The 13,164-nt window shown below is 41.2% G+C and overlaps 1 protein-coding gene across 7 annotated transcripts in view; it reads right to left on the bottom strand.

The window, feature by feature from the left end:
• ADGRF1 (adhesion G protein-coupled receptor F1) overlaps positions 1–1,535 on the bottom strand; it is a 41,356-nt gene extending 39,821 nt beyond the window's left edge. For 6 of the 7 annotated variants that reach the window (XR_006885419.1, XR_006885420.1, XM_046640895.1 and 3 more), the window contains exon 1: positions 1,152–1,535. Coding sequence is in view for 4 of the 7 variants with exons in the window: in XM_046640892.1 (XP_046496848.1) it covers positions 1,152–1,173 (22 nt within the window). In the remaining 3 variants the exon portion in view is untranslated. The remainder of the gene's footprint in view (positions 1–1,151) is intronic. The other variant, XM_046640894.1, reaches the window with a different exon arrangement.
• Between the last annotated feature and the right edge of the window lie 11,629 nt (positions 1,536–13,164).

The raw sequence follows: 13,164 nt of genomic DNA, 5'->3' as shown, positions 1-13,164 counted from the left end.
CTCAACATGCATACACTCCCATTTTAAACCTTAATGCTAGTTCTATCATTTTGCAAATTAAGTAGCCAGAGCAAGAAAAGCTAAATAATCTGCTCCAAGTTATGCTACTTGTTAATGGTTGAATAAAGCTTTACGTGCCTATTATTGTAAAATTGTTTTTAATTTTGGTTACAACTAGATAATTACTAGTGGTTTTACTGCGGAAAAAAAAGAACATAACAAAAGGCTTGTGCTAATATTCTAATAAATTTTAGAATGTGTGTTTATCTATTTTTGTTGTTTCTCTTATATCTATGATCTCCAGCCTATGTGTGCAATTACCAGGTTTAGTTGAATGGATCTGGCCATCAAAAAGCCTGTCATCATTTCTCCTCGCCTCTCCCACCTTGATCTTTTTCCTAAACCTCCTTCGTTAACTTCCCATCATTGAGTCTCCGGCATGGGTGTATTACACACGATACCTGGTTACATAAATGGAGTTTTCATGAAGAAGGAAAAAATGGAAAAGAAAAATTACAAATTTTCAAGACCTGTCCATCAGAAAATAGAGGGTGTCGCTTTATATTTATTTGGGGCAAGGAGCAGAGTGGATGGTTTTAAGGGCCAACTTTTGGATTTTTCAGAGTCTAAGGAAGGAGTTAAATTCGGAAGTTCTTCCCAGTTCAGTCAAAACTTAAACGAATTCACCCTAAATGGAAAGTAAATTTAATCCTCTCAAGCGTATTTTTATTTTAAGAGATTGCTAAGGCTAATATATTACTAATTAGGGGAAGCCATGAGATTGATATGTTTAAGAAGTATCCTTGGTGCAGCCTTCTTTATTTCAGTCAACCTACCTCCCAGGCACACCCGAAGAACACGGGGATATCCTGTTCTAATCCACAGAGAGAATGAGGAGCTTTGAGTCAGAAAACCTGGAGTCTGAGACTCAGCAAATCACCTCCATTTATATAGTTACAAGAGGCTGACCTCTGTTGTCTCTGCTCGTTGCTTTTTCCACTCTCTGTTCCTTTACTTAATCTTCTTCAGAAAGCTGGATATTGAAATCAGAGTTTTCCCCATGGGAAGGGGAAAAAAATACCAGATTAATAGGTAGTACTGGTGATAGTAATACACGTTCTAAGGAACCAAATCACAGCTGTTGGGCTTACCTGCTGATTCCTCTCCTCGCATCACAGCCCGAGGGAGCCCTTCCTCCAGCGTACTTGTGGCTCAATCGCTTCTCACGCTGTTGGAAAGACAATATTAACATCTGAACCTGAACCGCAGCAGCTCACTGGCACGCAGGTGGGTCCACTGACTCATGAGCAAGTCCGGGGCACGTTGCTGCCCTTGCGGCAGACAAGCCCAGGACACACCCCCTTCAAGAAGAAAAAGAGAAATACTTTTCTGCTGACTCTCCCTCACCCTCAAGTCAATATCAGGCCTGGTAAGAGGAAGGAGCGCAGAAACCAAAACATAATGATTTTTCCCGCAGACATAGATGAACTTCTGGAATCACAGAAGGAAAATGGGAGAACAGTGCTTTAGAGGAATGCGGAACACTTCTGTCCCAGATCAGTTTGCTGCAAAATGCCACTCTGTCGAGCTTTCACATCCAGCCTCTGGACACACGGGGTCATACCCCATAAATCGGAAGGAATGCGTCCCTTCATTCGTAATTCCATTTGGGGGAGGTAGGTAAATCCAATAGGGTAGGGGTAGGGGTAGATATTATTTTTCCTTCTCCAACTTTCTCACTCAAGTCTGGAGAATCAGTTTGCTATTTTCCCAGGCAAAGGAACCTTGGGCTTCTGAGTGGGGTAACGTGGAACAGTGGCTAGCAAAAGAAAGCAACAACGTGCACGCCAAGGGCGAACGTTTTCAGTATGTTCTCTGTCCTTCGAAAACCTAAAGCTAAACCTTATTAACTTCTTTAATAAAGATTTCTTTCCTTTCTAAGGAGTCATCCAATTTGAAAACTAACATTTCATATTTACAAATGACTTGAGGTGGCTTACAATGCTAATGCAGAATATAAAACGATATTAGAACAGAAATTCTTTTTTCTGTTTCTTTAATTGTATGAGAACTATGAAAGTTCTATAAAAACTACATGAACTAGAAAAAGTGAAGCTATAAAAGAAGAGAGTCAATGAAGAAAAAGAATGCAAATAAAAACCTATGAAGTGTCTACACTGTTTTATAAATTTGAAACTTAACTCTGGGGACAGAGCTTCTTAGCAGTCAAAGAAAAGGGAAAGCAGGGCTGGCCTGGTGGCTCAGTGGTTAAGTGCGCACATTCTGCTTCGCGGCCCGGGGTTCGCCGGTTCAGATCCCAGGTGCAGACATGGCACTGCTTGGCAAGCCATGCTGTGGTAGGTGTACCATGTATAAAGTAGAGGAGGATGGGCACGAATGTTAGCTCAGGGTCAGTCTTCCTCCACAGGGTAAAAAAAAAGAGGAGGATTGGCTGCAGATGTTAGCTCAGGGCCGATCTTCCTCAAAAAAAAAAGTGCAAAGCTACTCAGGTCCATTGTTCTTATTATCAGAAAATGGGAAGCATCGATCTTCTAAGCAAGAAGAAAATGGTCGTTGGAGCACTAAACTCTGATGGAAATATCTTTTTTAGAATGAACAATATTCCTAGTAACATTGGAACCCATTCTTTCTTGTTGAAGACCGTTAGGGCCAAACAGGCCTAAACACAACATGACTCTCTTGTTTCCCACACCAGCCACTTGGTCTACATCATAACTTTTCATGATCAAGTCTGGATCTGGTCCAATGGGAAAGCTGTCAAGAGAATGAGGCCTCCCTGACAACCCCCAATTGTCCAAGGTCATCAACTATTGCTCCTTTGTCCCCCACTAGCCGGGACAGAATAGAGCTGATCTCATAATTTGGCCAAGTTAATTCTATTCTCCTCATGTGCCTTTTCTTCAAGGTTTTGACTGTTTTCAGAATCCATGAATTCTAAGTGGAGATCAAATTTCCATTCATACAAGGAGTCAAGGACTTCTAGAAACATATACTCTCACTCAGTTGATCCAATGTCTAAAGTCCTAGGAGTAGATATTGTCTCCGTTTAATGCTGCCCTTTTCCTATTGTCTGTATTAAAATGCAAGTGCATATGGAGCACATACATCATTCACAGCTTAGTGGGAATGTGTTTATAAAACGGGACTAATAATCAGCTAATTTTTTGTTGGTGGTGAAGACATCGAGTCTATTCCAGCTCCGAGTGACCCTGTGTCCAGCAGAGAGGAATCCTGCTCAGGAGTTTTGCGCCATCCTCTCACTTCTGACACTCTTTATTAGACAATGTTCTGCTGCTAGTCACAGGGTTTACGTGGCCAATTTTTGGGGAGTGAGTGGCCAGCTCCTTCTTCCTAGTCTGTCTAGTCTGGAAGCTCTGCTGAAACCTGTCCACCATGGGTGACCCTACCGGTATTTAAAATGTTGGTGGCATAGCTTTCAGCATCACAGCAACACGCAGCCACCACAGTGTGACAACCGACAGACAGGTGCTGTGGTTCCCTGACTGGGAGACGAACCTGGACCATGGTGGCAGTGAGAGCACTGAATCTTAATCACTAGACCACCAGGGTGGCTAGAATCTACTAATTACTTAGAGTGGAAAGTCGCTGTGAAATTGGGTAAGGGTGAGGAGGAGGAGTAAGGAAACAGTAGAAGGGCAGACAACATGGCCGATCAGTGTGAACTTCACGTGGTAAGGGCTTGAAGCTCAGATGAAGCCCTGTTACTCACCTCCAGCTCATTGTGTCTTGAAGCCCAGCAACTTCCTAGGTGCTGCTGGATGGCCCTCAGAGCCAAAAGGATCCCTGTAGTTTCTGCTTAGACCAAAAACCTTGTAGCAGATACTAGAAAATAAGGCAACAAGTAGACCTCAATGATTCCGTGAGTATATTGGTTTGGGGAAAGTCTGAATCCAAACAAAGGGATGCATTTCATAGTTCATTAATTCCATATTTAACAGAAGGAGATCATAGTATGCCCGATATTTAGCTTGTTTCACAAAAAGGGTGTGCTTCTGAGATCTGATGACTCACCAATAAGCCATTTACTCGCCCCGTCTAGTTTCCTCCTAATAATCTGCTAACACATGTGATGTTGAATACCTCAGTACTTCCTGATTAGGCTGTGGAGTTACCCAGGCCCCGCAGAGGACAGAGAGCAAGAGGAAGCAGCGTGCATTTGAGCACTGGGGCAGCCCTGTGACATATCACTGTCACAAGCCCCGGAAAGCTAACCTTCTGGAAGGCAGAGCTGAGGAAGCGTTGTAATGCTCCTTCTGCCGCAAAATCTCAAGCTCCCTTACCTTTGAAGACGGAACAAGGCATTCACTGCAGCATACGAAGGCAGCTAAACAAATGTGTTTGGGTCTGGTCTACTTTACATTTCTCTCTCTGGTGATCTTGAGCAGAGAGCTTCCTTGGCGAGGCCAGTCCCAGGATCCTACAAATGCCGAAGAAGAACAAGTAGGAAGATCTAGGGCTGAGGAAGAGCTCAAGCCTTCTAATTTCATCAGTTTGTGACAAATTGAAATGGCAAGCAATAGGATATATTGGAGTATATGAGGAAGCCACTTGGTATAAACCTAATTCGGCCTGACTGTTTTTTCCAAAAGGGCCTGACCTGGCCATTGAGCATGCATTGTATATCTGCTTAGACATTTCCTATGACAAGAACAAAGGCCCTTGAGATAAAGGTGCATCTTCCCTCTCCCTCCCAACGTTGGCATTTCCTTAAGGATTAAGCATCTTTCCTTAGTCTAGGAACTGATTGCTGCGCTCACCTGTGACCACCCAGCTCGAGACAACAGACCTGCCACCCTGCTGTGTTCACCGAGACAGCAGACCTATCTGCTGTTTCCATCAATCGCTGTGCCCACAGAGCAGTCTCGCGACTATTGTAATAGGGACATTTCAATCATATGTGAAACACCCTCTTTGAGGGTATATAACCACCCTGTGTACCCCCACTTCTTTGGAGTGCTCTGTTCCTTTGTGGAAAGACTCTCCCGGGTTATAATCCTCAGATTTCAGCTCAGAATAAACTCACCCAAATTTTCATTTATAGATTGGTTACGGATTATTTTCGTTGACATTTGTGTTGGTTTCATGAACAGTTTCATGGCTCAATTTCCCAGCAAAAGAGCAGAGTCACACAAATAAACAGCAACAAACCTGAGGCCCCAAAGAAAGGAACTGGCAAACACAATCATGTTATTGGAACTAGTTATCTAAACCCTATCACGTCAACAAACTCCCTGAGCAGTATCTGAATTAGATCAGCAGGGGGCGCTGGGGAGGGCATGATCCAACCTAGAGCAGATGGACCCTGGATGGCAGAGTCCATCCATCAGAAGTGCTGGGCGTTCTTTGAGTTCGGAAGAAGCTCACCTTGAGGGCTGCAAACACAAATGGCCACCTTGAAATGATTTGGGGATTCAAGGGTGTCATGGTCCCCTGACTGTTTCAGGTGGCTTTAGTCCATCATTGTGAAGTGGTTAAATGCCACAAAAAAATATTTCAGGTGTCATTTAAAAAAACCTGAAAGGAGGAGTCAAGAGGGGAAGAATTGAGTGTAAAAAGTAAATTATAGTGAAAAGGTTTTCCTAACTAATACGATAAGACAATCAAAACCAATGTCAATGTCATCTCCCAACTCTCAGAACCAGGACTTAAAAGAGAGGTGGGTGGGAATTACTGGACTATTTGAGGACAAAGCTTGGTCGATGTGACTCAGGAGAAACTGTTTTGGGTGGGGGGGGTGGCATTTCATAACAATTGTATTGTATTTAGCATTAAAATAAAGGACATTCAGATAAACAAAGGGAGAGTTCACAGAACTGTAGGCAATCTTTTCCTATCCATATCAGAGACGTGTAACCCGCTACAAACATGGGAGCAAATGAGAGGAAGTGATGAACCAGCTCACATGTATGAAGCACTGATGTTCCAAGTACTGTTCAGAGCAGTTTCCATGTGCTCCCAGGTTACTGGACCTCACAGGTTAGAGGCAGTTACCACTATCATCCCATTTGACAAGTGAGAAAATCAAGGGACAGAGCAGTTAAGTTGGTGATGGGCCAGAGCACCAACACAGCCTGACCTCAAAGTCTCTTTTCTTAACCTCTCCTCTACTGCTTCTCAAAGACAATGAGATGGACAAATAGAAGGATCCAACCCTTGCAAAATAACCGAAGAAAAGGCAAAGCAAGCTGGTGTCTCAGGCGGTAACAAGACATTGCATTCGTGTCATCTGAACCTTCCATAACAAACTGGGGAGCCACCAAAACCGACAGGACCCATGTTTCCAGTTCATTCAACTAGTAAACTGCAAGTGTCACTTAACTCAAGGCCCTGGATAAACCGAACAGATCCAGGCAAGACTCCGCCCATTGCCTGTAATCAGTTCAGAACGTACAGTTTATGAATGTCAGAACTGACACTGAGAAGAGAAAGTTACAGGCTATAAAAGTAATGAGCTTTTTGGGGGGTTTTCTCTCACTCTGCCTGTCTTTAAAACAAGAATTATACAGAATTAAGCAGCCCCCTCTCCAAGCTCAGCAGATGCTCCTGGGGTTGCACAGAAGGCACAACCACAATCACCAAAACCTATCCCCTGTGTTCACATGATGGGCAGGAATTCCCATGGGGCAGGGCAGCCTCAGTAGGGAAGTTCAACCTGCTACAGATCACAAGAATCCTGCTTTCACTGTGCAGCTTGGAGTCCCAGACCCTTCATAGTAAGATGCATTTCTCCACTCACCTAAAGCAGCAGAGAAAAGTAACACAAATGAGGCTTCTGGAGAACAGTGACGCATCTGCTGGCTTAGAGGCTAAAATCCAACAGACGGTCACCTGGTGCCCCAAGGGTGCATTCCTGTGGATGACAAGCTCTTCCAGAACAAAATAAATCTGAGCCCATCCCTGGGCAGGCTGTCTTTGACGTTGTGGCTGCACTCAACTTCCTCCTGAGCACAAACAACTGAAGAAGATGTGGCCCGAGATTAAGACATTCTTTTTTACTTAAGTATTGTTTCTTTTGAACAAACCGCCAGTTGATCCTCAGGGCAGCAGAATGTCCTTTAAGCAAAGGGAGACATCTAGTGGCCAAGATTCACAATGTGGGAGAGGCCACCTGTTTACAGAAGCACTGCAGGGTGCTGTGGTTTAGTTTCCCTGAGGGTGCACTGGGGGACTCAAGGAAGAGGGCGTGGTCTAAACCAAGTAACCTCAGAGACCCTCAGCTACTTCGTCCTGATGTTTGGTAGGGATTTTACTTGCCGCAGAGTTCATTTACTCATTCAACAATCATTCATATTAAATGTCTACTAGGTGCAAGACACTGCTAGATCCTGGGGACCTCCAAATCTGTAATACAGACTTCAAGGATCCTATTGCTTAGTAGAAACACTAGGCCACCAACAATCCCTTAAAATACATCGTGATAAGGGCTGACCACACTATGCTGTGGGAGCCCATGGAGAAGGCCCTTAAATGAATCTTTGAGGGTGAGAGGAAGAAATGTCTAAACCCCAGGTCTCCAACCGACACCCGGTTGGCCCCATCTGGCCTGCAGATGTGTTTTGCTTGTCCCATGCAATGTTTTTAAAACTCTGAAATAATTGCTAACATTTAAGCATCAGGGGATTTCACATGAAAATCCAGATTTCAGCTTCTTTTGAAAAATGGGAAGATCTGACAACACTATTTCCATATTCCTGCAGGGGGATATTTAACTGAAGCTGAGCAGAGGCTGCCCGCCTTCTTAGTTCTTTTTTTTTTTTTCATAACTGCCAAGAATTTATTTATTTCAATGAATTTTTGATAGATTTCACGTAAACAGGGTGCGAAACTCAAAATTACAAAAATATGTTCATAGAAAAATGTCTCCTATTGCCCTTGTGTTACAGCCAAAAAGTCACTATCTGCAAAGGCGCCACTGTTGCTAGTTAGAGATTGGGTAAATTCGTATCCTTGTCTCACACCTTACACTAAAATTAATTTCATCTGGATTGAAGATTTTAAAACAAAATATGAAAATATAAAGATACCAGAAAAAAGCAAGGGAATTCCTGCTGTTGCATTCTTTAAATAATTTGTTGATTCAATAATAAAGGCCTTTCTAAAGTAAAACCATAACACAGAGATCACAAAAAGAAAAACTTGGTATTTGACTACATAAAAAGGGGGAAAAAAATTCCTCATGGCAAAAAATACAATGAACAGCATCCAAATATAAATAATTACCTGGAAAAATAGTTTCAATTTATATCATAAATGAGTCTTCTTGAATATGTAAACAGTTTTTGTAAATCAATAAGAAAAAGACACAACTGTTGAAATAACTTTCTAGGATCAAGATGGAGCTGCTCTTGCCCAGGGTGCCACATCAGCAAACAGAAACTTAGATACTTTCGCGTTCCTGTAAATGCTCCACTTGCCCAGAAAGGCCATATATCCAGTCAGCCAGTCCCCAAAGACCAAGCCAACCCTGGCCTCTACACTTACTTCCTTATTACTTCTCACCCCAAGACAAGGTTGAGGATATGGCCCCAGCCAATCAGATATTTTGTATTTGTCTCTTCCTTGTTCTTTATTCTTTGTCCTATAAAAGCTTCCCGCCTGAGGCTGGTCCAGTGGCGTAGTGGTTAAGTTCTTGCACTCAGCTTCAGCCAGCATCCAGGGGATCCTGGGCGTAGACCTAGCCCCACTCATCAGGCTGTGCTGTGGTGGCATCCCACATAAAGCAGAGGAAGATTGGCAGAGATGTTAGCTAGGGCCAATCTTCCTCACACACCCATACAAAAAAGCTTCCTGCCTTTTGCCCCACTTTGCAGTTCTCTGCATGGAGACTGTTCACCTCATGAAGTGTTAAATGAAGTTCGTTTGCATCACCCAAATTGTCTTCTTTAATCATTTTTTAACACAACCAAAGAGACAAATGAACAAAGGGATATGAATGAGCAAAAAAAAAAAAGGATAAAAATAGTTCTGAAATGTATGAAAAGCAAGGAAATGCCTAATAGAACTTGAAAAATGAAGAGTAAAGCATTGATAAAATATTCTTTTTTCACCTCTCAAGTGGGCGGAGATCAAAAGGGTGGATTTGATTGTTGCAGGTGGTGGAACCAGGCAGTCTCTTAGCTAGCTAGTGGGCATACAAACCAGTTAAGTCACTATCAAATTTTAAAATGTACATATCCTTTGACCCAGCAATTCTATCTTCTAGAAATAAAACCTACAGATATACTTGCTCATGTGCAAAATGGTATCCAATCAAACATAAGCGATGCAGAATTATTTGTAATATGTGAAGATTGGAAGCGATATAAAAGTCTGTCAATAGGTGTGGTGGATTGCCGTTGTTTAAAATACATTTTATGCACAATACATAAACCTGTTTTGTTTTAAGTAATTGAAATTCTGAAATTGTTACTACCAGGTAACTTAGCTGACAGATATGGAAATTGGTACCCAGAGTGGGGCAAAAGCTTCCGTAAGAGAAATCTGAAAATATGTGGCATTGGCTTCTGGTCTGACCAATGGGCAGCAAGAAGACTGTTGTAGGAAACTGGAGCGGAAGCGATCGATGTAATGCAGCGAAACATCTGTGAAAATTTGGATGGCAGATAATATGCTGAACAAGCTTGTGGCCTTAGGCAAAGAAATTAGAATTCTTTTAGTACAACTAGTGGCTCTCTTGACAGTGCAACTCTCTTCAAAACATAGTTAACTTTTTACCTATTCTATTCAAATTAACCTTATGTGCCAATAGTTATGTTCCCAATTCTTTTCCAGGCAGGTACTTGAGTGGATCTGGTTTTGGCGGGAGAACCACACTTTCAGTGGGAGAGCCACACCTCTGGTCTCTTTTCCCTGAGCGGTTTTGTCCAACTGAAAGGATTTACTTAGAACCACTTTAATCATTCCGGATATTTAAGCAAAAGCTTTTAATTGTCATATCCTTGACTAGCTCCTTGTCATGAGGCTTAGTCGTAATTGGCCTTAATTTTTCAAAGCCCATCTCAGTTTTCCATTTTACTAATTAGAGACAGGAATTAGTTACATCTTCTGTCTGGCAGGTCCTGAAATTTTTGTTCTTACTTTTTTCCTTTTTATTCCTACTTGAGAACTAGCCATTTTTTTCTTGCAATACATAGTCTAAACTAGCCAATAGCAACTTAAGCATGTTAGCGACTGTTTGTTCGGTTATCCACCCATTTGTTCCAACACCATTGGTTCAATAATCTGTCTTTTCCTCCTTGATATGAGATGTCATCTTTATTAAATATTAAATTCTAATTTTGGGGGGTTCTATTTATGGACTTTGTATTCTTTTCATTCATCTGTGTCTACTCAAGCACCAGCTCGACACTTTGCTGACGCTTCAGAATATATTTTCATATCCAATATAATAATTCTCCCTCAGCATTCTTCCTTCGAAGAATTTTTCTTTCCATTGTTGTTTAATAATTTTTCCATATAAACTTTAGAATCAGCTTGTCTGGTTCTCCTCCCACAGACAAACAGCCAAAAAATGTATGGATATATTTTTTGAGATTGTGTTAAATGTATAGATAAATTTGGGGATAATTAATGCCTTTCGAATGTTGAGTTCCCCTAACTAAGAATATGGCTTGATTTTCTGCTTGTTCAAGTAAAATAAAATAAAATATTAAGGAGTAATCCTAACAAATAGGCAAGATTGATATGAAGAAATCTTTTTAAATCTACTAAACAACACGAGAGAGGATTCCTCAGTTACATTCCAAGGCTTGTGAGGATGACTGCATGCCCACATATATCGCTAAAGTACAAAATGAAATTGAACGTGATGCTGAGAAATATTCCCACTCAGGATGACGTTCCATCGCAAGTTTAACATGAAATTGCAAAGAGGAGCTTCTGGGACAAATGGGCAAAAGATACAGCTTTAAAAAGAAGTAAACTCCTTTCACAAAGACAGGGGAGAGAGGAAGAAGACGGGGAGACAAATAGAATACATGCATTTTTGCACCGATTGCTCTGCTCAGGCGACTCACAGTGGTGCCTGCCCCTCTTCATGGCCTGGGCATGTGATGTGTATTTGCAGGCAGCTTCCATTTTCCCTCATCCAGGTGAAATTTAAACAGGGTCAAGGCATGCTTAATTGTCAATCTATCCCAGTTACCCACTTTCCTTTCCTCTCCCTTTCCCCTCTTCCTCACCTTTGCTGTCACCTCGGTCTTGCTAGGGCATGATGGGGGCAGGGGCCTGCAAATGAAGAGGAAAAAAATCCAAAACCTTTCCTTTGAAATATGTGTTCAGTGCCTAAGTAAGCACTGGTGCTTATTGGTAAGTGAGTACAAACAATGAGATGAGCAAAACTAAAAAATAGCTTCCTTTGAAGCAGTACCCATTACAGCATTTGTGACTAACAAACTTGGAGTCTAATTTCTGCAAGGTATAATATTATCCATGTGTTATTAACTCTTAAAAGTTCTACTTGATGAGAATACCATATATATCTGTATATTTATATATATATAAATACATATATATGTGTATGTATGTATTTATATATATAAATACATATATGCGTATACTTATATGTATGTATAGAAATATATACATATATAGGGTGTTCTGATCAAGTAAAACTTTTAACAGTGTGCATATATGTGTATTCTTAGTTTATAGAGTTTTGATTGTGTGGCGTTGTCTTCCACTTATGCAGCCCAGAACTTCCAGACTAACAATATAAAGCGTTGACAAGGATGCTGAGCAGCTAGAACACTCATACATCGGTGGTGGAGATGTAAAATGGTACAACCACTTTAGAAAGCAGCTTGGCAATTTCTTAGACGGTTAGATATACACTTACCATGTGACCTAGCAATCACACTTCCAGATATTTACCCAAGGGATGAAAGTAACATATCCATACAAAGAGTTGAATGCAATGCTCATAGCAGCTTTATTCATAATAGCCCAAATTTGAAACAATCCAAGTGTCCATCAATAGGCAAAGGGACAAAAAAATTCAGATATAGCCAGACAATGGAATACTACTCAGAAGATACATAAAGTTTTTAGCAAGCTCGCTGGACCTGTAAGATATATTAAGGATGTGCTCTACAGAAGAACAGTGCTGTACAAATGCAAGGTGTTTCTTTCCTTGGTTTTAATCTTCCTAACGACCCGCATCACTCACTGCCTACCTTGGATTCTAGTGCCTCGCTGCCTGTTTTAGTGGACGAGAACCTCAGTTCTATTCAACAAGTGTGTACCGAGAGCCTCTGTGCACGGGGCCCAGCCCTCGGCCAAGCACTGTCAGAGACACCATGAGAAGTACACTAGGTCCGGAATGTAAGGAGCTGACAATTTTGCATGGGAAACAGCACTACGGCATAAAAATAATTGAGAACAGTATTAGACATTACAATAGACATTTCCAATGCCTATTTCCTGCTTACATTCAATAAAAGCAACAAGAAGGAAAATAACCACAATAACATAAGAATTTGATTAAAACCTTAAGATATGCCTCTCTTACTGGCCCTCTCTCACGTTCATAATTGGTGTAAAAGGACATGAAGTGAGACAGCAAATTTGTCCTATGATGTCACCTTCTTCTAGAGACTGGGGGTCTACTTTTGGTTTTCCTGCTTATCTTAATAAACTATTGTGGAGTTATCATATATTAAATTTTTAACCCTTTGCTGAACTTATCTTGTCTTCAGCACGTAGCAGCGTCGCATGTAAGTTATTCTAACCTCTGGAAAAGACTTCCTTTAATTTGACTTAACTTTAATTTTCAGACCTCAAAGCAGACTCTTTACATAGAGTATCCTCAAACCTAGTGCTTCCTTCACATATTCTGTAAGCCTTTATTCATAAATTTGATCAGATACATTCTCACACTTTGCAAGCTAGAGGCTTAATTTGTAATTCATCTTATATAAACTTTTTAATAAAAACTTTTAAACAAAATCCACATAAATTTAGAGGATTTTAGGAGGAGGTATAAATTTATCTCTATAAATCCACATTTGCTTTCCTCATTCCCACACATCACAGGCCCATGTTTGGGGTGCAATTACTTAAATGTGGGAAAGTGAATTTAAATGGCCCAAGAAATGCCAGAATATGCTAATACGGCCAGACAAA

Source organism: Equus quagga, chromosome 15 (genome assembly GCF_021613505.1).
Source record: "Equus quagga isolate Etosha38 chromosome 15, UCLA_HA_Equagga_1.0, whole genome shotgun sequence".
Classification (NCBI taxonomy): Eukaryota; Metazoa; Chordata; class Mammalia; order Perissodactyla; family Equidae; genus Equus; species Equus quagga.
The sequence above is the reverse complement of the archived record's forward strand: the minus strand, read 5'-3'. Positions and strand labels throughout refer to the sequence as shown.